Source organism: Sparassis crispa, assembly GCF_003851025.1.
Source record: "Sparassis crispa DNA, contig_000006F, whole genome shotgun sequence".
Taxonomy (NCBI): domain Eukaryota; kingdom Fungi; phylum Basidiomycota; class Agaricomycetes; order Polyporales; family Sparassidaceae; genus Sparassis; species Sparassis crispa.
Window position 1 is genome coordinate 279,025 of NW_020939753.1, and position 22,329 is coordinate 301,353.

General features: G+C 50.9%; 8 protein-coding genes across 8 annotated transcripts; 3 read left to right on the forward strand and 5 right to left on the reverse strand.

Annotated features, from left to right (window-relative positions):
* Positions 1-102: 102 nt before the first annotated feature.
* SCP_0701050 (hypothetical protein) lies at positions 103-1,479 on the reverse strand (the record flags this gene model as incomplete). Its single annotated transcript, XM_027760035.1, has 7 exons — positions 103-222; positions 286-478; positions 537-584; positions 640-964; positions 1,017-1,090; positions 1,147-1,369; positions 1,431-1,479. The coding sequence occupies 7 exons, from the start codon at positions 1,477-1,479 to the stop codon at positions 103-105; spliced, it is 1,032 nt and encodes a 343-aa protein (XP_027615836.1).
* Positions 1,480-1,849: 370 nt separating this feature from the next.
* SCP_0701060 (Translin-1) lies at positions 1,850-2,880 on the reverse strand (the record flags this gene model as incomplete). Its single annotated transcript, XM_027760036.1, has 7 exons — positions 1,850-1,920; positions 1,972-2,044; positions 2,099-2,194; positions 2,263-2,342; positions 2,396-2,608; positions 2,668-2,758; positions 2,818-2,880. 7 exons carry the CDS (start codon positions 2,878-2,880, stop codon positions 1,850-1,852), a joined length of 687 nt encoding a protein of 228 aa, XP_027615837.1.
* Positions 2,881-3,187: 307 nt separating this feature from the next.
* SCP_0701070 (Helicase SEN1) lies at positions 3,188-9,613 on the forward strand (the record flags this gene model as incomplete). The annotated part of the gene is made up of 12 exons (XM_027760037.1): positions 3,188-3,525; positions 3,581-4,197; positions 4,259-4,581; positions 4,640-7,065; positions 7,112-7,321; positions 7,377-8,134; positions 8,186-8,223; positions 8,285-8,361; positions 8,417-8,889; positions 8,945-9,084; positions 9,136-9,507; positions 9,557-9,613. The coding sequence occupies 12 exons, from the start codon at positions 3,188-3,190 to the stop codon at positions 9,611-9,613; spliced, it is 5,829 nt and encodes a 1,942-aa protein (XP_027615838.1).
* A 129-nt stretch (positions 9,614-9,742) lies between these two features.
* SCP_0701080 (Putative ATP-dependent RNA helicase) lies at positions 9,743-14,244 on the reverse strand (the record flags this gene model as incomplete). Its single annotated transcript, XM_027760038.1, has 14 exons — positions 9,743-9,894; positions 9,948-10,191; positions 10,244-10,357; positions 10,411-10,530; positions 10,585-11,211; positions 11,273-11,445; positions 11,495-11,668; positions 11,723-12,116; positions 12,171-12,505; positions 12,561-13,272; positions 13,332-13,770; positions 13,825-13,874; positions 13,936-13,998; positions 14,056-14,244. 14 exons carry the CDS (start codon positions 14,242-14,244, stop codon positions 9,743-9,745), a joined length of 3,786 nt encoding a protein of 1,261 aa, XP_027615839.1.
* Positions 14,245-15,183: 939 nt separating this feature from the next.
* SCP_0701090 (Glucan endo-1,3-alpha-glucosidase agn1) lies at positions 15,184-16,984 on the reverse strand (the record flags this gene model as incomplete). Its single annotated transcript, XM_027760039.1, has 7 exons — positions 15,184-15,450; positions 15,507-15,658; positions 15,709-15,892; positions 15,940-16,197; positions 16,248-16,527; positions 16,581-16,640; positions 16,689-16,984. The coding sequence occupies 7 exons, from the start codon at positions 16,982-16,984 to the stop codon at positions 15,184-15,186; spliced, it is 1,497 nt and encodes a 498-aa protein (XP_027615840.1).
* Positions 16,985-17,888: 904 nt separating this feature from the next.
* Positions 17,889-18,795, forward strand: SCP_0701100 (hypothetical protein; the record flags this gene model as incomplete). The annotated part of the gene is made up of 5 exons (XM_027760040.1): positions 17,889-18,037; positions 18,094-18,164; positions 18,231-18,381; positions 18,441-18,465; positions 18,532-18,795. 5 exons carry the CDS (start codon positions 17,889-17,891, stop codon positions 18,793-18,795), a joined length of 660 nt encoding a protein of 219 aa, XP_027615841.1.
* Positions 18,796-18,995: 200 nt separating this feature from the next.
* SCP_0701110 (haloacid dehalogenase) lies at positions 18,996-19,863 on the reverse strand (the record flags this gene model as incomplete). Its single annotated transcript, XM_027760041.1, has 5 exons — positions 18,996-19,146; positions 19,196-19,302; positions 19,352-19,457; positions 19,517-19,568; positions 19,620-19,863. 5 exons carry the CDS (start codon positions 19,861-19,863, stop codon positions 18,996-18,998), a joined length of 660 nt encoding a protein of 219 aa, XP_027615842.1.
* A 290-nt stretch (positions 19,864-20,153) lies between these two features.
* On the forward strand, positions 20,154-22,170 carry SCP_0701120 (hypothetical protein; the record flags this gene model as incomplete). Its single annotated transcript, XM_027760042.1, has 2 exons — positions 20,154-20,417; positions 20,479-22,170. The coding sequence occupies 2 exons, from the start codon at positions 20,154-20,156 to the stop codon at positions 22,168-22,170; spliced, it is 1,956 nt and encodes a 651-aa protein (XP_027615843.1).
* Between the last annotated feature and the right edge of the window lie 159 nt (positions 22,171-22,329).

Sequence of the window (22,329 nt, forward strand, 5' to 3'; positions counted from 1 at the left end):
TTTATCCATCGGAAGTAGAACTCTGCTGCATGCATATGGGACTATATTCCGTTGGTTAGAATTTTGCAGTGAATAACTCAAGTATATTACAATATCAATGCATCAAGTCAAGCGAGGGAATTCAACTACCGATTGGGCTGATACGTAGTGCTCTTGATCGTCGTCATCCTCAAACCGAAGCTTGTACATTGGTATTGGCATATGTTTTGTGGAGGACCCTGTCTGAAATCGGTGTGCTTGGTTTGCAAGTTGCCTACTGACGCAGCAAAGTATCGAAAGACCTACCCGACCCACTGCTTGCATATCTTTCGGGCTGGCAACCACCTCTGCGCGATAGAAACAGCTGGTATCTGGATAGAGTGCCATGACGGTTGATCCGGCGGTGAATGACGGATATGCGTTCAGATGTGCAGCACTGTCTGGAGGCGCATTTGGGTCGGGTAGCGGAATTATGGCGCGCAGTGTTGTGTTGTAACACCTGTCGGCGGGATTAATATGCGGCATTTCCACTGCTGTGTTTGGAAATCACGACTTACTGTCCAGGTTGACCGTCTTCTTGTGGTTCCGGGTCCTGTACCACATATCTACGGGGCAGTGTGGATTAGTTCCAGAGAAATCGAGAACAAAAAAAGTATTCACCGATTCCTGTCTTGGTTTATACATTTTGTAACGACTGCTAAGATCCACTCTTCGTCTTTACCTCCAGTAGCACTTTCTGATGTCTTGCTGGTATTTTGAGGCGGATGGAAGGCCACCTTCCTGCCCTCCTGTAATGGCAATTGGTTTGCAAGTGCATCCCTTCGTGCCCTTGGCTCGCGAGAAAAGGGTATTTGTGGTTGTGGACCAACAGAATTTCGTGGCGGAACAGTTATCGATACCGCACGGCTTGTAATAGTTGTGGCCGGTAGGACGGGAGTCGGTGCAGAAGATGGTGAATGTGCGCGAGGCCGCTTGACTCGCTTCTCTACGGGATAAAGGTCAGTATGCCATCACGCATCCACAGAATAAGTTTGAACCTGGAGGAATAGCCTCTGATGCTTTCCGCAAAGCAACCAGAATCCCGAGGCGCTCAATCACATCGTCGATGGCCCTGCAGACAAAAACACCTGAGATCGACGGCGTGGTCCCCATAATAGTACTGCATACACTATCTCTTTTTCTGCCGTGGTTTTGATGTCATGAAGACCCGGTATTAGTTTTTTGAAGTTACTCTTCACGCTGTCGTAGCCTTCCGCGGGTAGGGTATCCCCTGGCGGCCACCCGGCAAGCAATCTATTTACTCGGCCTATTGTATCGGATTTTTCGGGATTTGTGTACATTGTTGTCAGCCTAGAAAGCGACGTTGCTGCGTGCGACCAACACTCGACCTCTGCATCGCCCGAAACACGTTCAATAATCCAATCGGAGTCAGTCAAGCGGGTATTGCCAACCTTCTGTAGAAGCTGCAGGTCGCTTAGAAACGCCTCGTCTGTTCGCCATGGAGTGGTGTAACTTAGAAGTGCCTTACTTGGTGGATGTGATTTGTTGGATGACAAGTTCGGAGACAAGTTGTGTCCGAGTGCCTTCCAGTTGTATTCTGGTACAAACTCCGCGAATTTGGAACTGATCTCGATCTTTCCCCACGTGGATCTCGTGAAGTCGTTTCGAACGAAGTTCGAGCCTGCCTCGTCAAGAGAATACTAACAAGAACTACATCGAGTACAGAGCACTGAATAGGTTTACTTATGTACATGTTTCGAGTCTGAACTTCTGAGTCGGTTGCTATGCTACGTAGATTACTTAAAACTCTATAGCAGACGCTGGCCACCGAAGATAGGTGTGGGATACGACAACGAGACTGAACTTAAGCTTAAGTAGGTGCATGTGCTTTGTCATGGGGGTGGCTGGGTGCAAGTTTCCTGAGAGAAACGTCATATACAACTGCACAATGAGTGAGCAACATCCGCCACGACGAGTCAGAAACAATCTCACCCTCTTCAATTTTTTTGATGTCGTATTTCAGACTGTCATACCTGCGTCGAAGAGTATCGTTTTTCAAATTGAGCTAGAGCGCAGACATTAGATCGATGCGTGATATTGGAGATAAGCATCAGCAGACCATGGAAAATCCAGCGAATAGGTCCTTAACGAATATCGATATTCGTATGGGTTGTTCATAGTCGCCGAGTGTCACTGCGTTAACAGCAAGACGAGACTGAAATGGTACAGGACAAATTGACCGGGATATTGGAAGGACGATGGGCGTTGTGCATGTCTGCTCACCAGTTCGTTCACCAAAGTAATGAGGCCATGAAGATAGTCTTCGGCTGTGAGGGCGAATTTATCTTTCCACTCGACCTTGACTATCAGCAAGAACATGAGTGCATATGACCAAGTGAGTGTGCGGAGGACACACTTCCAAGCACGTCACTAACTCGTGGTAAGGTCAGTAAACTACCGCTGCGGAGGAACTCTACAAGTGTCGCGCCAAACACTGCGTTGCGCAAGGAGATCGACCACATGTCTTTCCATCGCCAGAATTGATTGGGGGGAACCAAGTCAGCGAGAGCAGCAGTGGTTTCGCGGCAGCTCTCGAGGACTGGGCGGACGGAATCCAACAAAACTGGCACTGCAGTGGGCTTATTGAGTGCCAAAAAAATGAGAATATACAATTGAGTAAATCTTCACTCTGGTCAGACGGTGTAGCATGTATTTTGTTCAACATCCCGCACAAGGTGCGTGTTTTCTTGTCAAATTCGGTTACCTGGTCCTTAATTTTCTGGAAAATCAGATACCAGATTGTATCGGATGGTCATCAGAAGGCTAGCTTGGAATTACTTCTCTGAGCTCGACGTCCTTGTCCAGCAGCTGGTTGATGTACTCGAGATTGCCTGGGTCCATGTTGGTGGAGCAGTTCTGAGAATGTGACAGTCACAACCTCAACGCGACGTGACTGCCGCTGAATCAGACGCGACGCGTTTGCCACTCAAAGAACTCGACCCAATTTACATACCGACTCCATTTACAAAGTGTGGCTACACCATCGGCTAACCTTTTCTCTCCCCTTTCTATCGTTGCATGCAGCGCCCGCCAACACTTGTCAGCTCCATCTACGTCTCGCGTGCAGGCTTTCGTTGATTCATACGCAAACAGAATCGCCTTTTGTCTTGCTTTGTTCTCAACGAGCTAGACGAACTCGATACGCTGCATGGCCTCCTCGTCTCCGGATAATGAAAAGGTCAAAGCTGAAGTCACGAAGCTCCGTGATAACCCCACTAATCTCCCGTCCGAGGCGGTGCTGGCCCTCGTCTGCAACTACTTGATCGGACCGCCTCAAAGACCTCCTGAGCCGCGCAATGTCTTTGAGCATTGGTTCTGCTCTCGTGCAGATGATCTTACTGTTCAGGTCGCTACGTTTCTCATCCGGTTGCACGCATACCATAGTGCTCGAGTGGAGGTCTGGCGGCAGCAGTTGCGAGCATGCCTCGCCCAGTGTTGCGATTGCGTTCGAGGGCTGCAGGAAAAGAAAGTGAGCTCAAGGCATACGTGAGTACGCACTATCATGATACATTGCAACCAGCACTGAACCATTGTGTCCCAGGTATTTTGGTGCCTTCAGTGAAGAGACCTTACGAGGCTTCTACGATGATTTCAACCAATGGGAGCTGAAGATCGTGCTTTCGGGGCTTGCAGAAGTCAAGATTTTGCCTGATCCTGTACAACCTCCTCGGCGTACTTTGTCTGATGCTCCCGCTGCCATCGTATACCACATGTTCTCCAATTTGCGCATATTTCAGGATACCCGCATACTCTCAGTCATACACTCGCATGTTCCAAGCACTCCTATATCTAGCTGGCCCGCCGATATTCCACCTCCGGGTTTAATCTTCCTTCGAGTAGACAAGATGCCAGAGGCTCGACGTTGGGCCGAGCAACAGTTAACTATGTATAAGGCATCCCCTATGGCCGTGAAGCACTTCCTCCCCACATATATAACGGTCCTGGCCACCGTGATTGAAGCAGTGATGTCAGGACCTCCCTTCTCAGCTGTTGACGGGAAAAACCTCTCCCTGCAGCTTGCTCAAGATCCCGATATCCTCTGGTCAGGGTTTCCTACGATACTACGCTTTGTACCTGTCGAGTATCTCAGATTTAGCCAGTCGATGCTCTTTGATCTTCGTCACGTTGTGGCTGGCCATATACACGACACTGGAAGCCGTGAGTAGTCTTGCAAATTGTCATCTTCGCAGAATCTCACCTATTCAATGTCTCCCGTAAGACTTTGTCAATGTTCTCAAATGCTTCCTGTTAATCCTCACAAGAATGGGCCCGGCAATGTGGGAAGGAGAGACTACGGAGTACCCTCAAATGATCTTCACTTCCATTAAGGACAATACACGATATCTTGACGCGTTACAGAGCCTCGAAACGACTCGCAGAGACAATTGGCTTTTTAGTTGGATCGAGACGTATCTCAAGACCATTGGAAAGTTGCCAATTATCAAGGAGGTACTCCCGACGATAATGCAGTTCTTGTGCGAAGAATTACAGCACGAGCGCTTCCAGCAGGTGCGCCCGGTGGCAATGACTATCGCTGCGCGGGTGAGGGCTCCGTGTAGATTTATGACCTACACAGTGCGCTGACGCGATACTACTACAGATTATGTTCGAGGTTTCCTCTCAATCGGAGAAGGAAGGATCGTGTTGTCATGAAGACGTGGTGAGGGCAATCATGGATATCCACGCCAGCGTCTTCGTCTCCGTAGCCTTCGCCCGCGCTTACGGGGACGACAGTTGGGCAGAGGCGCGAACACAGACGCGCAAGGCCATCAAATTAATACTGGAGAAGGATGTCAAGAACGTCCTTATCGCTGTCTCTTATCTGTGCGGGCTCTCCGAGCAGCCTGTTACTCTTTCTCCACCCACGGTGCGCGAGCAGGTATGGAGAGGGATGTACGAAAATATCCAACCTGGCGACTCGGGCGGGATCGCTATGATGGTCTCCATCCTCGCCGAGATAGCCCACATAGATGAACTCAAGGAATCAGCATTAGCCGATAGGATCGCAAATTCGGGCCGTGCGGAGGCATTCCGAGGAGCATTTACTAGTGTGAATCATGCTCTAAGTGTGATCTGCACCGGTTTCGGAGAGGCGATCAGCAGATACTTGGATCTCAGTATGCCGTCAATTATCGCCGATCTTTTTCGCAGGACCGAAGTAGTGAAGAAGGTCATGATCCTCATGTTTTCACCTGTCGAAGCCATCCGAGAGCCAGCGCAGTCTCTTGCAGGCTTGGCCTTCGATGTGGAAGTCCGCCTGGATTGTTTCCGCGCATTATTGGAACGATATCCAAACGCGGCGATGGGTGGCTTGATGGAGTTTCTGCGGACCTATGTTCGATTCGCTAACGTTTCCCCAGAGGCGTGCAGCCTTTCCAAGGCCCTCGCACGCTGCCTGACAGATATCATAGACCTGCTGTGCTCCAGTCCGGACGGGCTGCTTCTCAAGGAGGATTTCTTGAAATCTGGCGTCGGTTCAACGCTTCCCGCTCAGCTACCGGAATGGTGGAATCTCATGACGCAGGCGTTGTCCGTAATATTCTCGAAGACACCGAAATGGGCTATCTACTTCGACAATGTGGACATGATCTTGTGGATGCGTGATGCTCTCATTTTCGGGAGAGATATGCTGGCTCAACGAAGGATAATCGAGACTGGCACCTTGATCCAGACACGCCAAGCCTTTCAGTCCGGTGACAGAAAGCTGTCTCGGGTTGGCAAGTGCATGGTGGATAATTTGCAACAGGTCTTATCGGAGTTGGCGCGGTGGCTGCGTCTCACAGACGAGGAGCTTTTGCATCAGTCCTTCGCTCTGTTGGAATCGCTGCTGGCATGTTTCGAGGAGACTGGCGTACGCCCATTGCCTAGTACTCTTCAGAAATTGCAAAAGCATATCGATGATGCGCGGAAGAAAGACCCGAAACGACCACAGACGAAGTTGGATACTTCCCGGTTAGCGAGACTACAGGATGCGATTAGCTCCTTTGATGAGGAAGACGAGGTACAAATCATTTCTCACAAACTTCCGGAGTCGAAGGTGCCACCTATACCATCGAAGCACGGAGCCGCGGAAGTAAAGGGGAGAGCAGCCTCTGGTCAAAGCATCGTGCGGAAACCTGTTATTGAATCATCGAAGCCGAGGCCTCCTGTTATCCGCAGACCATCCGCGAAGCCTTCAGTGTCTAGTTATTATACTGCAGAAGACCAGAAGAAACTCGATTCAGATATCTCGTTGCCGAGGTTGTCAAGATCCAAAAGACCTGATGGCATCTCTCCCGCTACCAGTGGTCATCCTCATGCAACATCCAAACGCGACATTATGCCAACTCGGGCTGCAGCCTCGGTGTCACCTTCCAGCAGTGAAAATGACGAGAGTGATGATGGAGGCGCAGGCCTTGCTTCGCTTTCCAAGTTGCAGAAGACTCCCACCATCAAGAAACCCGCCGAACGACGACAGGTGATGCTCTTGGATATGCCTACGCATCGGCAGAACCATGCTTTGGAACGTATTAACAAACGCGAGGATGCTCGTCGCACGCAGTTGCGTCTCAAGCCTGACATATCTAGCCTTCACCGGACCCTGCTGTCCTGGGACTATGACAATGACGGCCCGGATCCACCCGGTGAAAAGCTGAAGCTCGCACCGGTTCCACCACGATTTACAGATCCTCAGCACTTCCGCCGTATCTTTGAGCCTATGTTACTATTGGAATGTTGGACGCAACTTGTTGAATCGAAGACAGAGCCGTGTGACAAATATGAATGTCGCATAGCGAGTCGCCAATTCATCGACGACTGGCTGGACATGGATATTACGATAAACGAAAATGTAGGGAAGGATTTCAAACCTTCGGATGCAGATATAGTTTTGCTCCGCCATCCAGGAACCAGGAGATGTATTCTTGGAAAGGTGCAGAGTTACAGAGCAACATCTCTTGGAATTCAAGCCACAGTTCGATGTTGCACACGCAATAAGGATCCTGGGCTTCAGATCAATACCATTTGGCTTCTCAGCAAAGCTTTGAGGTACATCTTATACCCCACATATACATGTAAATTGATACTTTTACAGCTTGGCGACACTTCATCGTGAATATGCTGCGCTTCTGGCTTTGCCATGCTACGACTTATGCGGTGCTATACTTCATGCCGAGGTCTCAATGCCGCGAGTTATTGATGCGAAGGAAGTCCAGCGGACGATGACTGAGTACAAGGTGAACGAACCTCAAGCCAGAGCTATCCTCAACTCCTTGCAGGTCAAGGGGTTTGCATTGATTCAGGGGTATGTAGAACATGGCACCCTTTGCTTATATGTGTGTGACTGAGAGCCTGCGCAGCCCCCCTGGAACGGGAAAAACGTCTACGATTTGCGGTCTGGTCCATGCATTCTTGTCGCGGCGGCCTAAACCCGCTACTGCTATCCATGCGGGAAGAAATGCAAGTTCGGCTGACAAGGAACCGGTCAAGAAAATCCTCTTATGTGCTCCTAGTAATGCTGCCATAAACGAGATAGCGAACCGTCTCAAAGAGGGCGTTTGTGGTGCTGGCCAACGGGCCGTATGTCCCAAAGTCGTCAGGGTCGGCACAATCAGCAGTATGATCAGCATCAAGGACATATCCTTGGAGTATCTGATGGATCAGAAGCTTAATGCTAGCCAGGATGGACAGAATTTCATGAAGGATGCAGGTGGCGAGATGGTGCACTTACGGGCTGAGCTTGAGTCCGTCAAGCATCTACGGCAGCAGAAGCTCGAAGATATGACTGCAATCCATGACAATACCGCCAAGACGTTTGCACTAGAGGAAGAGGTGAAAAAACTTAACAAACAGAAGATGGCATTGATTCATCAACTGGACAAATTGAAAGACAAGCAGAAGTCGGATTCAAGAACCCTTGATGCCACTCGTCGCAGGTTCCGAACAGAGGTACTCCTGGAGGCTGATGTCATATGCAGTACGCTCTCCGGAGCTGCATATGAATACTTGGAAGAATTAGATTTCGAGTTGGTTATCATTGACGAGGCGGCACAAGCTATAGAATTGAGCTCTTTAATCCCTTTGAAGTATCGCTGCAGTCGCTGCATCATGGTAGGAGGTATATTCGGAACACATTTCTCAACTGTTGCAATGCTGATGTCCATGTCAGATCCCCAGCAATTGCCTCCTACTGTCAAGTCCCAGGAGGTGGTTTCTATATACTGTGTATTCAGGCTTCAGCTAATCAGTCCTCGACGGATTATTGCAGGCATGTAAGTTTGGATACAACCAATCTCTCTTTGTTAGATTGCAGCAACGACATCCAGAGGCTGTCAATCTACTCAGGTATGAAGTTCCCCAGTCTTGGTAACTGGAAGCACTCTGAAACACAATATTGCAGTATACAATATCGGATGCATCCTGATATCAGCCAATTACCTAGCCGCTTGTTCTACGACCGCCGCTTGCAGGATGGCCCTGATATGGGCACGAAAACAAAGAGACCGTGGCATTCCCATACAAAGCTAGGGACCTACAGGTTTTTCAACGTTTCTCAGGGTCGACAGGAGGACGGGCAAGGTGCTGGTCATTCCTTGATCAATCGTGCTGAGTGCCAAGTTGCGGTTGCACTATACAATCGATTGCGGCATGATTGTTCGTCCTTCGACTTCGACTTCAAAGTTGGCGTTATCTCCATGTATCGGGGCCAAATCATAGAACTTCGTCGTGCGTTTGAGCAACGATTTGGCGCCGACATATCTGGTACAGTGGATTTCAACACCGTAGATGGGTTCCAGGGTCAGGAGAAGGACGTCATTATCTTGTCGTGCGTTCGTGCTGGTCCCAGTGTACAGAGTGTAGGATTTCTCAGAGGTATGTGCTGCTTGAATGCTGGTCGATCAACTAGTGGCTCTACCTCCATTCTTAGATATCAGGCGAATGAACGTGGCATTGACTCGTGCTAAGTCATCGCTCTTTGTACTTGGGCATGCGCCAACGTTGGAAAGGAGCGACGATATGTGGCGAAACATTGTCGAAGATGCCAGAGCCAGGTCATGTTTGGTAGAGGTAGTAGATTTTGCCTAAATGCTTTGCCGAGCACTCACATTATTCCTGTAGGTTGATGTTGCTTATTTCACTTCGCCCGCTACGACGCAAACTCCGCCCTCGTCTCCAAAAGCTGTGAAACCTCAAAGCAAGATCGAGATGTCAATTCCACCTGGTCTTCACACACCTCGTGAACTGAAGTCTCTCATCAACCGCGAAGCGGCTAGGTCCCCCAAAGAGCCTCTGGGAGAGACTGAAGGGACGACATCACCGACCTTAAAGAAAGGACAGAAAAGGCCAGCTGCAGACCAGGAGATGGAATTAGACAAACCAGCTGCTGCGTCCTTGCCCACCCAACCGCCACAGGATCGTCCTGCGCCAAGACCTAAACTACCTCCTGCCAAGCGACCCAAACCACAGCCTAGTCTGTTCATTCCCAAGAAGGTAAGCTACCTTACTCAAACACTCCCTGAATTCGACTGAGAAGAACCAGCGTCCTGTTCCTGAGGGTGGTGAATCCGGCCCGAACGGTAGCAAAAGACGGCATTGACTAGATGATTTCCTTTCCTCATCATATGATTTGTAGGATCATCAGGCATTTATTAACTTATACTAGCACACCTCATAGCATCTCCTCGCATACGATATCGCACATAGACTTTGTCATTAATCTGTATTCCTAGCATTGCTCAATGGCAGGTAATTCCCAGCCTCCGGGTCCAAAATGTGGAATGACCATGGACTGTCCATCTTTAGCCTTGACAGGCTTGGAGTACGTGCATAGTGATCGCCCAAGGCTTGACAGCCAAGCGGCATTGACGACGGTTAGTCCTAATTACAGATGGTGAGTAACAAACTCATAGGCATATCAACAGAAGTGGTACCCTTCAGCCATATACGAGATGTCCGGACTACCTCCAAAAATACAATGTAGTCTGGAGGTGGAGCACTGGCCAATACAGAGCTCGGATGAATGAATACGTCCTCTGAGATGCCGAGCGCTCGGTATGCTACACCTTTGGATGTCGTATACTTCGCCCCCGACGCCGCCACTGCTTCAACGACGTCCTTCCGGACTGCTATCTGATCAATAAATCCTGCAGTTATCAACTGTCTCAGAACTTTGAGCTAGTGCGGATGAAAGGTCAGGCCATGACAGAAACGAGGAAAAGCAGAGTACCTGAAGAGTACTTGGAGGCCTCAGATCGGCGACGAATCCTGTTTCGAGATCTGGAAAGTTTGCTTGTACAATATTACTGATCTGAGTGCGAAGATTGTGTATTTCCTCCATAGCCTGTGTTCATCACGACATGAGATTACCAAACAGCAGGACGATGTTTAACGTACCTTCGGCCTGACAAACTGTTCTGAACAAAACGCATGCCCCCCACCTGCATACTCATAGGCACCTACAACAGATAGTGTCCGAAAGATGTCACTTGTGAAGTTACCCAGTGACGCGTGAGTCTACGACAAGCTTAGGATACAGTGAATCATTGGAGCAGGTAAGGTATCACTGACCTGCTGTGATTGAAAGAAAGCTCGGCGACGTATCTTTCGTGTCTCCGCTGCTCTCACTGCCGCACTAGTGAGGTGCGACACTTCTTCGTGCTCTTCTTCAGACTTCTCTCCATCGTCTCCCAAAGTTTCTTCGCGCAAGAAAGGATCCCCCACGGATAAAGCGGATACCACCTCGATAACATAGGGCAGACAGCCATGCTGGCGTCCACTAACCAACATCCTGGAATAGCGAGGAGAAAGCGGGAAAAGAGACATTGCCTTCCCGATGTCGGTAATATCACCTCCGAAAGAATCACTGCCGGACGCAGCTTTCAAGGCACCCAGATGAGTGAGAACTGTTTCTGCCTTGCGAAGATGTAGCCGATCCGGTGGCGTCGGGAAGGGGAAGTTGACAACGGCGTCAATATGCATACTTTTCATCTGCAGAACCACGCCTTCGATTGGCACCCGCAAAATTTCGGGCTGGGAGAACTGATCAAAATAATGTTCGTAGAGGGCCGACGAATACAGTCGATAACAGTGTCCAGGGCCCGTGCGACCTGCACGACCTGCACGCTGTGCGGCAGATGCCTTCGAGATCCAGCTTACTCGGAAAGCTTGGATACCGTTCGCAACGTCGTGTCGCCGCTGTCGGGCTTGATGTCAGGACAAAACACGGGCAAAACACGAATAAGACCGGTCAATGTACCTCTTTAGCTCGTCCACAATCAACCACATAGCGAATGCCGGGAATGGTGAGCGAGGTTTCCGCAACGTTGGTCGAGACTACGACAAGGCGAGTGCCAGCGGGGGGAGGCTGGAACACTTGCATCTGCTTTTCACTAGAGAGCAGAGCATACAGGGGAACCACGTGCATAGGTGCTGCCGAACCTTTTAGATGTTACGAGAAGAAGACAACAAGGGGACGTACTATCACTCTCGTCAACGTGGATCCCCAGCTCCTGGTCAACGGCAGATGCGTCGTCGCTGTCGAGAGCTTCGTCATCCGCGTTCACGCCATCCACATCTCCATCAATGTCGAAGGCGAGGTCGTCGCCATCTTGTTGCACATTTCCCAGGTCAAGATCTTCGGCCTCGACGTCCGCTAGCAGTCGGAGTCAGTCAACGGTAGATAATTACGGTACGTAATTTTGCTCACCTTGTGAGGGCGTCACCTGAAAAGAGTGCACGTTCTCAGGCTCGTCCTGTGTCTGGTTTCCTAAACGTTGCTGTGTAGCCTTTCTCATCTGTCGTCTCCCATCTAGTGTCTTTTTTCCGTACTTTGCTTCCAGCTGGCGGCAAACGCCGGAAATCTCGTTCTGGCCTGTGAGGAAAATCAAGATGCCTCCCGGGGGTAGACGGGCATGGATCTTGCTGGCCTTGCGAATGGCTTCCGTCACATAGTCAGACGACGTGCGGCGGCTGAAGTGTATTGTTACAAGGTGCTGACGCGCGGGTACGTTGATGATTGGCGGGGGCGACGAAAAAAGAGTCTTGTTCTCAGCAAAGTCTGACACACGAAGCGTTGCAGACATGATTATGAGTCGTAATGGCTGCATGAGGATGGGCTGAGTACACTGTTTGCGCAAATAAAGGGACATACTGACCTTGATGTTGTTCTTGCCATCGCGCCACATCTCCTCCCTCAGCTTTATCACCCGACTCAGTACTCCGATGAGGATGTCCGTATTCATACTCCTCTCATGCGCCTCATCGACGATGATCACTGAGTACTTCTTCAGCAGAAAGTCCGTTGCGAGCTCACGGAGAAGTACACCATCGGTCATGAATTTGATCGATGTCGATGGTGAGACTGTAGCATCATAACGGATCTGGTAGGAGACACGGGAGGAGTTGAACCCAAGTTCATGTGCGACTCGAGAGGCCATAGAAATCGCCGCCACCCGTCGGGGCTGCGTAATTCCAATCATGCCCGGATTTTCTGCAGCAATCAAAATCATGAGCATGGACCAACTAGCGCGTAGAATCGGGCGCACCACCACCTGGAGATCCGTAACCGGCTTCAAAGAGGAACTGAGGTACTTGGGTGGTCTTACCACTACCAGTCTCACCGCATATAATAACGACGTTATGAAATAAAATAGCCTCCATGATTGGTTGTTCTTCTGCAACCATAGGGAGTAACAATCTCGCTTCCTGAACTTCTGGAGGTCTATGTACGCCGATGACCTTGCGCCTATCGGTGATCGAGACACTGGCAGGTTTACCAGCAGTTTCTTGTAGATGTCGAGCGAGAGTTGTAGACGGAAGCTGCAGGTCTTCTCCTAAAGGGCCACGCACTTCTCGAGGCTCGGAAGTTTCAACCTTTCGCTTTTTCGGTGGCGGAGCAATCTCCTGCTCTGGAGGATCTGATGGAGTGTCAGGTTCCACAGGCGCAACGTAGCCTTTGGCAGCACTGAGTTGCTTCATTGCCCACTCTTTGAACCCACCCCTCTTGCGTTTATTTGTTGGTAGCGCATCCTCCGGAGGCGGACTGCCGCGTTCACCCTTCCCTAATGCGCTGCCAGATTCAGAAGAAACGTCGGGATCCTCCTCCCTCTCCTCGTCTTGAGTAGGCTTGCTGGCACCTTCGTCCGCAGAGTCGTCGTCGTAAGCAGAATCCGAACTGTTAAACGAAGAGTCCGACTCGGCATCGGAGTCGTGAGATGTCATCGCGGATCGTTGCACTGTCCACGATGAGAAATGTATCTACCACCGAAATGAATATAAGCTTGTGCAAGAGAACTACAAATTTGTTTGAACTTCACTTTCGAACTTTTCGGCTTCCTCTTAACGATCCGGGGAGCTACGACAGAACCATCCGGATTGCGATGTAGCGCGCTACCAACGACGGATGGCGTAGGAGCAGGTTGTGCGGTCGGAACAATTGAGGTGATGGATCCAGAATCAACTACCACTATCGGGTCAGATTTCGACAGTCCATCACCGCTTTGGGCTGCTGGAAGACTGCCGTCGTCTTCTCTGTCTACTTCCACGGAGATACCATCTTCGTCACTCACGCTCTCTTCCACGCCAAGAACAGAACTCTGCTGATGACCTGTCTTTCCAGTTTGACGTTCCATGGCTCGCCTGACATCTCTGTCTTCTTGTGTATCTAGTAGTTGTTTGTGCGTGCTAGGTTTTCCTGTGCCCAGAGTAGACGATGACTGAAGCTGCAGTGCGATAGACAGTTGGGCTTGGCTCTTTCTTGTGCAGCCGCATATCAGGACAAAGGCTCGGGATTAGTATGGTATAACGCACGATAACTTCTCAAAGAGCACAACGCGTTCCTCTTGCTTCAGCTTTTTCTCCTGCACAAACGCACAAATTCAATCAGACCGTGGACCCTACGGACTGGCAGACAATCCCCACGATGTACTTCTCAAGTCTCTTCTTCTTCTTACTACTGGCCTTTGAATCAGACTGCGCAAGTAGCTAGAATATACGTTTAATATTTGCACGCAGTGTGCACTAAGTCAGGTCGAGACTTACTTCTTTTCGTAACCTCTCTTTCCTATCATCTTCCTTCTGCTCCAATGTCTTCAAATCAATAATGGGAGCGTTGGGATCCGAGTGCTGGGAGGGGAGCGCCTCGATGTCCTTGCGCCTTCCCTTCTTCTTATGTGAGCCAGCAGTAGATTGACGGGCCTTGGCGTTATACCTCTGCCTGGTCCTGTCCATTGGGTGCGCGAGGAAGGGATAAAAGTAACCGTGAAGAAGTAGAGCCAAGCTAGTGTGTTTCCGCAAGAAGTTTCAGGCTACAGATGGACGTTGAACGTTGCACGTTGAAGCTTGAAGCTTGAAGCTTCAAGGCTGGGCTTCCGCTGACTTCGCTGCAAGGGGAGAAGAAAAAATACCTTCTATTCCAAAAATGGAAACCGTAGTCGTCCCGTCCTCCTCAAGCTCGAGCCTGAGTTTGAGCACGCTGACACTGATACACTGCCACCGTGTTTGACAATTTGTCTAGAACAAACACTTTCGGTGCATGTCTCACGACATTTTTACCCCTCATACACTGTATCTACCCAATTCGAAATGCGTGCGCATTTCCACCGATGGAAAGGCAGCAGGCTGCTGCATCTTGTTCTGTACCACATGTTCTTTTTCGTTCAGGGCGTTGGATCACTATCCGGAGCGTGCAATGTACAGCATCATCGACATTGGGTTTGTGGCCAGATTGATGATCACTGCAGAAAGAGTGGCTGACACCCATCATGCCTGATGGTCTATCGATGATCCCCGCATCAACTCTGGTCTGTTCACGACCTTTTGACGACCTCGCCATTGCTGACCATTCATCGCGCCAACGGATATGATCAATGGCTGCGCGATGCATCGCACGGAATTTACCACCAGAAGAACGGCTACATTCGACAGCATGAACGACGGAGTATAACAGATCTGAACCAAGGTCTATACACACGATCCCGTCGAGGTATGACGTAGCACAGGCACGACAAAGAATCACCGACCTGGGCGCGCAGCGCAGCGAGTAAAGAAACGAAATACCGGCCAACTCGGCACAAAGCGAAAGTCAACGAGTTGGCTTCTCAGGCAATACGCGTAGGAGATATGGTAGGGCGACAACCAGCACCTTACCCGATCATGAATGGGTATCGTCTATCCGGAACTGGCATATGCAACGTAGGCGTTGTAGTTGTACGAAAGAGGGTTAGGATTGAACGTGTAGTCAGCGGGCTGGAGGTCAATGGTTGTTCCGCCATTCCGCTCGAGGACGCCGTGCATGTATCCGCCCGGAGTGAGTGGAATGGAGAGCTTCGTGACGCCGGCATCGACAGGGAATGTCTGCGAGTTCGAGTTGGAGGTTGAAAGGGTGACGGTGCCAGGCGCAGTAGCCATCACAACAACCCAAAGCGTATCTTGGTCCTAAAGCGAGAAACAGGGCGTCAGAACAATATCTAACAGAGATATCGTTAACCAACCAGCTCGTAGTTAGTAGGCTTAGGGACTGAATCCCCAGAGTTTGCATCCTTTGGATGGGGCCGCGCCCACATGTAGAGTTTGTCCTTGGCAATGTTAGGATAAGCGCCTGTCTTGTAGGCGCTCGCGTAGTAGCTCGTCATATCAAGCCAACCTTCAAGTAACGATGAGTATCAGGATGAGAATTTGAAGGTATCAGCGTACCTGTGTGATTGAATCCATTCACCCACGCCTGGGAGTTGGGTTGTGCACCCTCAATCGGACCGACGTAGTGCGACTCGCCGTAATCGTTCCATGTGAGCACTTCAACAACGTCGACCGAATCGCGGTTCTCAATAAGCGAGTCCCATCGTGTAGGGTACAAGTGGAAGTCCGCAAGATAAATCCACTGCAACACGATCAGCTTATGCAAAACGAAAATATACGGCAACATACGTTCTTATTGTAGGTGTTAGGGCCATAGTGTGTGAAGAACCAAGGGCTCACAGCCGCTATGTACGTCTTCGAGCTGCTCGAAATCGAGTTCAGGCCGTTCAAGTATGGCGCATCGGTACTGAAGATACCAGTGGACTGGTTGAGCGTCTGCTCGACGGCGCTAGAGAAGGTACCAAGACCGCCAAGGGCGGGCGCAGCAGAGCCAAGAGTCGACTGGACTGAATTCGTCGTCAATTCAATCGGCCAACCACCGTTCCACTATTAAAAACGCATGAGAGTAATGCAACGACAATTAGGAGATATCTCACGTTGAAGTAACCGTCCATGACGCCGTCGTACTGGCTGAACGTGGAAGGATCCACAAAGAAGGATGGAACAAACATCACAGAATTCTGACCAGTCAGTTGGGATGTAAATTGGGACGACCAGCCCTGTGGGACAGAGCCTTGCCCGAAAGTGCAGGTTTCGCCAGAGAACGTTGATGCAAAAACTTGACCGTTAATAGTTAGTTGGTTGGGATTGGTCGCATAACTTGTAATGTAATTGCGGAGGGCCTGCGCGTCATCGGGAGAGCTACATGGGAGGGAGCTACGGGACGAAACTGAATCAGTACAATGAGCGGGAAGGCGAAGGCTACATACCTCATGTCGAAAGAGAGGAAAAGTTTAAAGCCGGTGCCAGAATTGGCAGCAGCTTGGTATCTGAAAAAAGTTTAAGATGTGAAAAATCACGTAGACCAAATATCTTACGCGTCAGCGACTCGTGCAGACTGCCAGACATCGCTTCCGACATTCAGAGCGAAGCCATCGAGACCGGAAGCCGAGGCAAGAGCGATATCATTCGCCCAATCCGTAACCGTGTACGGATATGTATTGCCTACCATATGGTGGGCAACAACGTACTTCGGCGTAGACTGACGCGGGACATGTCCTTTCTTAGCCAAAGACCTGTGGCGGAATGGGGAATTGGGATATGGTGAAGGGACAGCGCTGACTAGAATCGCAGCAACGAGAGCGGAAACTTGGACAAGAGCAAATGTACGCATAGTGGGTCGTGCACCAAGAGAGTGTTAATAAATGAGCGGTTGGTCAAAAGGACGGACGGTGCGCTGAACGCGATACCACAGCGCGCCAGGTGCGGAAAAAGGAACAATTGCAAGGAGGTTGGACTTGAGGCTCTAAGTTATATAGTTCGGGTGAACAAAATGACACTGGCCGAGGAATTATGCGAACTCTATCGTCGTTGTTACATGCTTGTCCGATGCCACATTGTACTCCAGGCTAACAATAGTAACCGTGTTCGTTATTGAACATACCAAAAAGGCAATTGTTCCTTGATCGTTGGATTTGTTCCCATATCAACCGACGGCTACCGTGACGTTTTTGAAGTAAATCTCACCCAGAAGGGTGGACGAACGCCGAAGAGTCTCGACAAGGGCAAGAACAACGCTGCATAACGAGCCTGTTATCGAACCATCGATCCAGCGCCCGCGACAATTGCTTGCGTACACGCTAAAAACCGGAGACAGCGCGCTGGGTGTCATTTGTAGCTTTTCTGAATACCCTTCGACGGCGTTGACGTGAAGCAACAGCGGGCGTAGACAAAACGTGAGTGCAATGCGACACAGACCGCCGAGGAGCGACGTGCTTGAAGTTTGAAATTTGAGCGCCTAGTATGCGATTGTTTCCCATTCAAGGAAAAAGCCACGTGATACTACGCGTTATAATTACACGCCAGGACCTCGTGCCAGTGCATACGCGTCGCCCGCCTGCCGTCGTCTTGTAACCCAGGAGAATATCAGTCTGTGACGGTTACGTTCGTTACCACGGTGGGTTTCTCGAGACTCGAGAGAATAAGTTTGGCGTTGTCCCGGGATCACTGCAATGGTCTGATTTCTTTGATTGTACTACAGGCTTTATCGCATACACTCGAAGAGCGTAAAGAACAACATGGCTGATCGTCCAAGAAGTCAAAGTATACCCGGTCGTCCTAGAAGCCAGAGCATGACCGATGCTTTACGCCTCAGAGGGGTGCTTGAGAACGATGTCTCGACGAGGGGCATGCTGAATGACCTCCGCGGCCTAGTGGCCGAAGAACGGTACGCTGCTCTGATAAGCCTGTAAGCACTCGTCCTCATTTCTGCATGATGTACAGAAGAGTCGCGAAATTTGCGAACGAGTTGCCGAAACTTAACGAAGACGATCTTGCTGCACTGGGACAAACTGGTATGTGCACATCAACAGTTCGCACGCTTTCACACCCTAACTCTCTTTATGCATTGAAACATGCAGACAGCACATGTCCGATATGTCTAAACACTCTGCTCTCTATTCTGGCCGAAGAGGAAATGGCTCTGGCGATGGACTCCCCGGCACACGCACCAGAAGATTTGGGCGTGACGAGACTGATGGAATCATGCGGCCACGTTTTTTGTCGGAAGGAGTTGAGCGCAACATCGATTTTTCTGTGTACTTACTTTTGACAGTCGCCTGGGTTCTTAGCATCCGAAATTGGATGCGCGAAGGCGTGAGTTTTTATCAGTACTCGGCCGATCATTTTTGGTAGGCAGGTATTGATGCATCCCGTCGCCAGCGCAGGACATGTCCAACGTGCCGGCGCCCCTTCATCACCCCTACCCCCATCGCAGATAGTGCGAACGGGGAACTGCCGACCGCTTTGTGGCCCGACACTAACTCAAGCAATTTCCTGCGGATGCCAGATGTGGCTTGGATGGCACGAGAAATGTTCGGCATCAGTGTAGACGCTGAAGAGGACCTCCCGCGTACCCATCCAGAGTCTACTCGCCTGGAGGACCATCATCATGACCGGAGCGATTTTACGGGGATGTATTCTTAGGGTTTGGTGAGGGGCATCTCTCAGATGGCGGGCATGTTTAAACAGGGCTGTACTTATATGTATTCCGGAGAATCTGATGATGTGTCGTTCGTGACTCGTTACTCAACCGTTCGACTGCTTCAGGACATATGGTGGCAGTTGACAGGCAATCAGACATCAGAATTCATGACAACTGCACATGGAGTCGCAGCCTTCATTATTCAGATATTGAAATTCATCAATGCCGCTAGTTCCAACAATCCCTCCCCTTCATCAAGCCCACTGATGAACAAATCAACCTCAGCTCGGATAGCCTCCATGTCCTCATTAGGATCCTCGGTAGACCGTTGGACGTACACAGTCTTCATACCGCTACATCGCAGATGCATGAATAGACTGGCACCAGTGAGACAGGACTTACATCTTGGCAGCCGCGCGCAGATCGTAAGCGTGTGCTGCCACCATCGCGGTCTGCTCAGGGTGGAGTGCCATGAGGTCGAGCGCCTTGAGGTAGATCGCTGGATTGGGCTGCACGAACCATTGGACTAGTGATCCTTGGGGACCTACGTGGACATACCTTTGTTGCCTGCAGCAGCTGCGAGGAGAACAGTGTGTCGAAGGGCAAACGCGCAGATCGGATGATGTCAAGTTGCAGTCGAGTGGTCCCGTTCGCCAGCACGACACTTCAAGGGCATGTTAGCCGATCCGCGAGTAGAATGCAATCACCAGAACAGAATCTGACACCACACAAGGATCTTTGAGCCTTGTAAGGCCTTGAATGCTATCCGGCCAAGCTGGATACATCAATACCTTGCAATCGCCTAGTGCCTCTCCACAAAACATACCTGCCTGAACATGCCATGAGCGGACGAGATGTTCTCTCACAGCGGCATCCCAAACGTCTGTTCCCACGTCTCTGTCTTGTAAGAGCTTGTCCAGCACTCGTGCATGGACTACATCGATGTCCGGAGATTCCTCTCCAGCGTCAAAAGACTCAAATATAGCGTCGAAGAAGCCTGCTCTCCAGTCTGATGCCAAAGTTATTAGATCGGAGGAGTCAAGCGGTGGAGGTACTGGGTGCTGTTGCATTGCAGCAAGTATGGAGCGACGCCAGTCAGTGCAGGTCCCCATCAGGTCAAATACAAACGCCTGTACTCCGTGCAAAGTACTTTTTTTGTCCATTGATCGCGAACTGGTGGAAAGCAGGTATACAATCGTTGGTGACTCGGTGAGACGAACACGGCAGACTCGGATTGGACTCGGAAGGGCAGGAACGAAAGATTTAGATTAGATCTGATCTGACGCTTCCTCGGTCGATCTAGGTCCTCGTCCTCTCAAGCTCAAGCGCTCACTCCTTGAAGTGAAAGTTACCTCAGACCATGTCATTTTTCCAGACTAACCACTTTTTACGGAACTCCAAGTTCGAGGGGTACAAGCTCTCTCCAATATCCCAGGACCAAGCCGTATCGCATTATGCTCTCGAGCACAAACCTTCGCAAGCCAATGTCTCCGGTCGATCCCATGTATCGTTTCAGGAGGTGCAGAGCCGTATATCGCATAACCATCTCACAATATGCGAGCAGAACGAGCGAGCAGTCTACATTGATGGCGAATTACGAGTCATATCCGTTGATCTAGACAAGGTAAGTACACGGTGGAACTTCCAGTGTGAAACTTATACTACCGTCGTTCGGACGAAAGTAGGCCGCACTCGTTCCTTCCTTCAAGGTGCTGTACGAAATTCCGAGACCGATCCAGTCTCCTGCCATCGACTCCCCTCAGCGCGAGTACCCATCCGCCGCCTTCCTCCATCCGTCACTTCTATTCGTGTCGGATGGCTACGGGTATGTATATGCGCTTCGCATCTACGAAACGGATCAAGCAGAGCTACTCGGGGTATACGAACTCTCCGTTCCGCATGCACTTGGGTCATCCAAGGCTACGGTCCCTGTCAGAATGCATCAGGCCGTGCAGGCGACCGCTCAGGCAGCTGTGGTGGTTCTGTCCTCTAAACATTACCCGCGTGATTCAGCTTCGCCGGATGGTCAGACTCGCGGCAAGCCTGCGGTTGAGTTCGATGTATGGGCTGTCCGTTTCGCCTTACCAATAGTCCCGTCGGAGGGGGCACCGCGGTCCTTGGATATCCTCTGGCACCGGCGGGGAGAGGACGTGCCCTTGTACACGACGTATGACGAGACCCGAAGCGCGTTCCTATTCGTAGGCGGATCGCCTTACCGACCACTTGGGGTACCAGGCCCTCAGGAATACGAGCCGTCTGCAGACGAGTTAGCACCTATTCCCCGGCAGGCGGAAGACTTGGACAACGTTACAAACGTCTCACAGCCAATAAAACCTCCTCCGTATTCTTGGACCCAGACAGATGATTCGGTGACGTTAGCCATTCCCCTTCCGTCTTCCACACCCACAGAGGACATCAAGATCGCGTTCTCGCCTACCACACTGACAGTGCTCGTCCGCGGGGAGTCCGCCATGGTCGGTGACATCAAGCTGCCACACTACGACTTGAAAAAGCTCTGGGATAATATTCACGCATCGTCCAGCATGTGGACATGGGACCGCGCCGCGGAGCACCGGTTCGGCGTGCTCTCGCTGCATCTCGACAAGCAGCACGATGGGACACGCTGGTCGCAGGTCTTCGCGGCAGCGGGTACCTCCGCTGGCAGTCCCGCGAGCCACGAAAATGTCGAAGTCCCCGAGACGCTTGACCCGTCCGAGCTCTGGAACATCCGCGAAGCGCTCGAGAAGTACACCGCTGCTCTGAACGAGGGGCAGGATGCGAGCGGCCTGGGTCTTGGACGAGGAGTGCCGCGCCTTGCCGAGGGCGAGATGGATGACGAGGTGGACTTGGCGGTCGGGCGATTGGTTTATTTGACATGGGTGGGCGTAGACGGTGCTCACCTCCCGTGGGCCGATCAGGACATCGATGCTGGTCCTATCAACGTGCTTTCAACGCCTTTCCCCGGCGTCCGCGGTGCTGCACGGCCAACGCTGGTGGTTAAAAATGACCTTGACGGAGTGGTGTACACGCTAAGTGCCGGCAGCGGTCATGGTGATCCTCCAGCCTGGAGTCATACATCGACGTTCTCTGCCCTTTCCTTCGTCCTCGCATCGAAGCGCGACACCCGGTTCACCTACCATATATCACAGGACGCCGTTTTCGCGTTTGAGAGCGGTTCGGGAGATTCGGGAGGGAACGTCTACATCTATCGCGGCGTGCCGACACGGGAGAAGTGGGCCAAACAAGCGGTGGTGAAGGTGGGCGGCGGAGTTGCCGGATCTCTATTGGGGTTGGGCATCCTCGGAGGAAACCTAGGGAAGGCGGTTATCCTAGCCCTCTGTGAAAGGGAATTCATTGTACTGCACGACATGTTATGAGATACAGTTCTAATTTTGCCACAATGTTACACACCAAACAAACAGCGCAGAGGACGGACACAGTAGTGCTGATTAGAATGTATACGACAGTATGAGAATATGAAAATTGCAGTAGTCGTCACAGAAAACATGTCGATCATAGATAAAGCTGAACCCAGG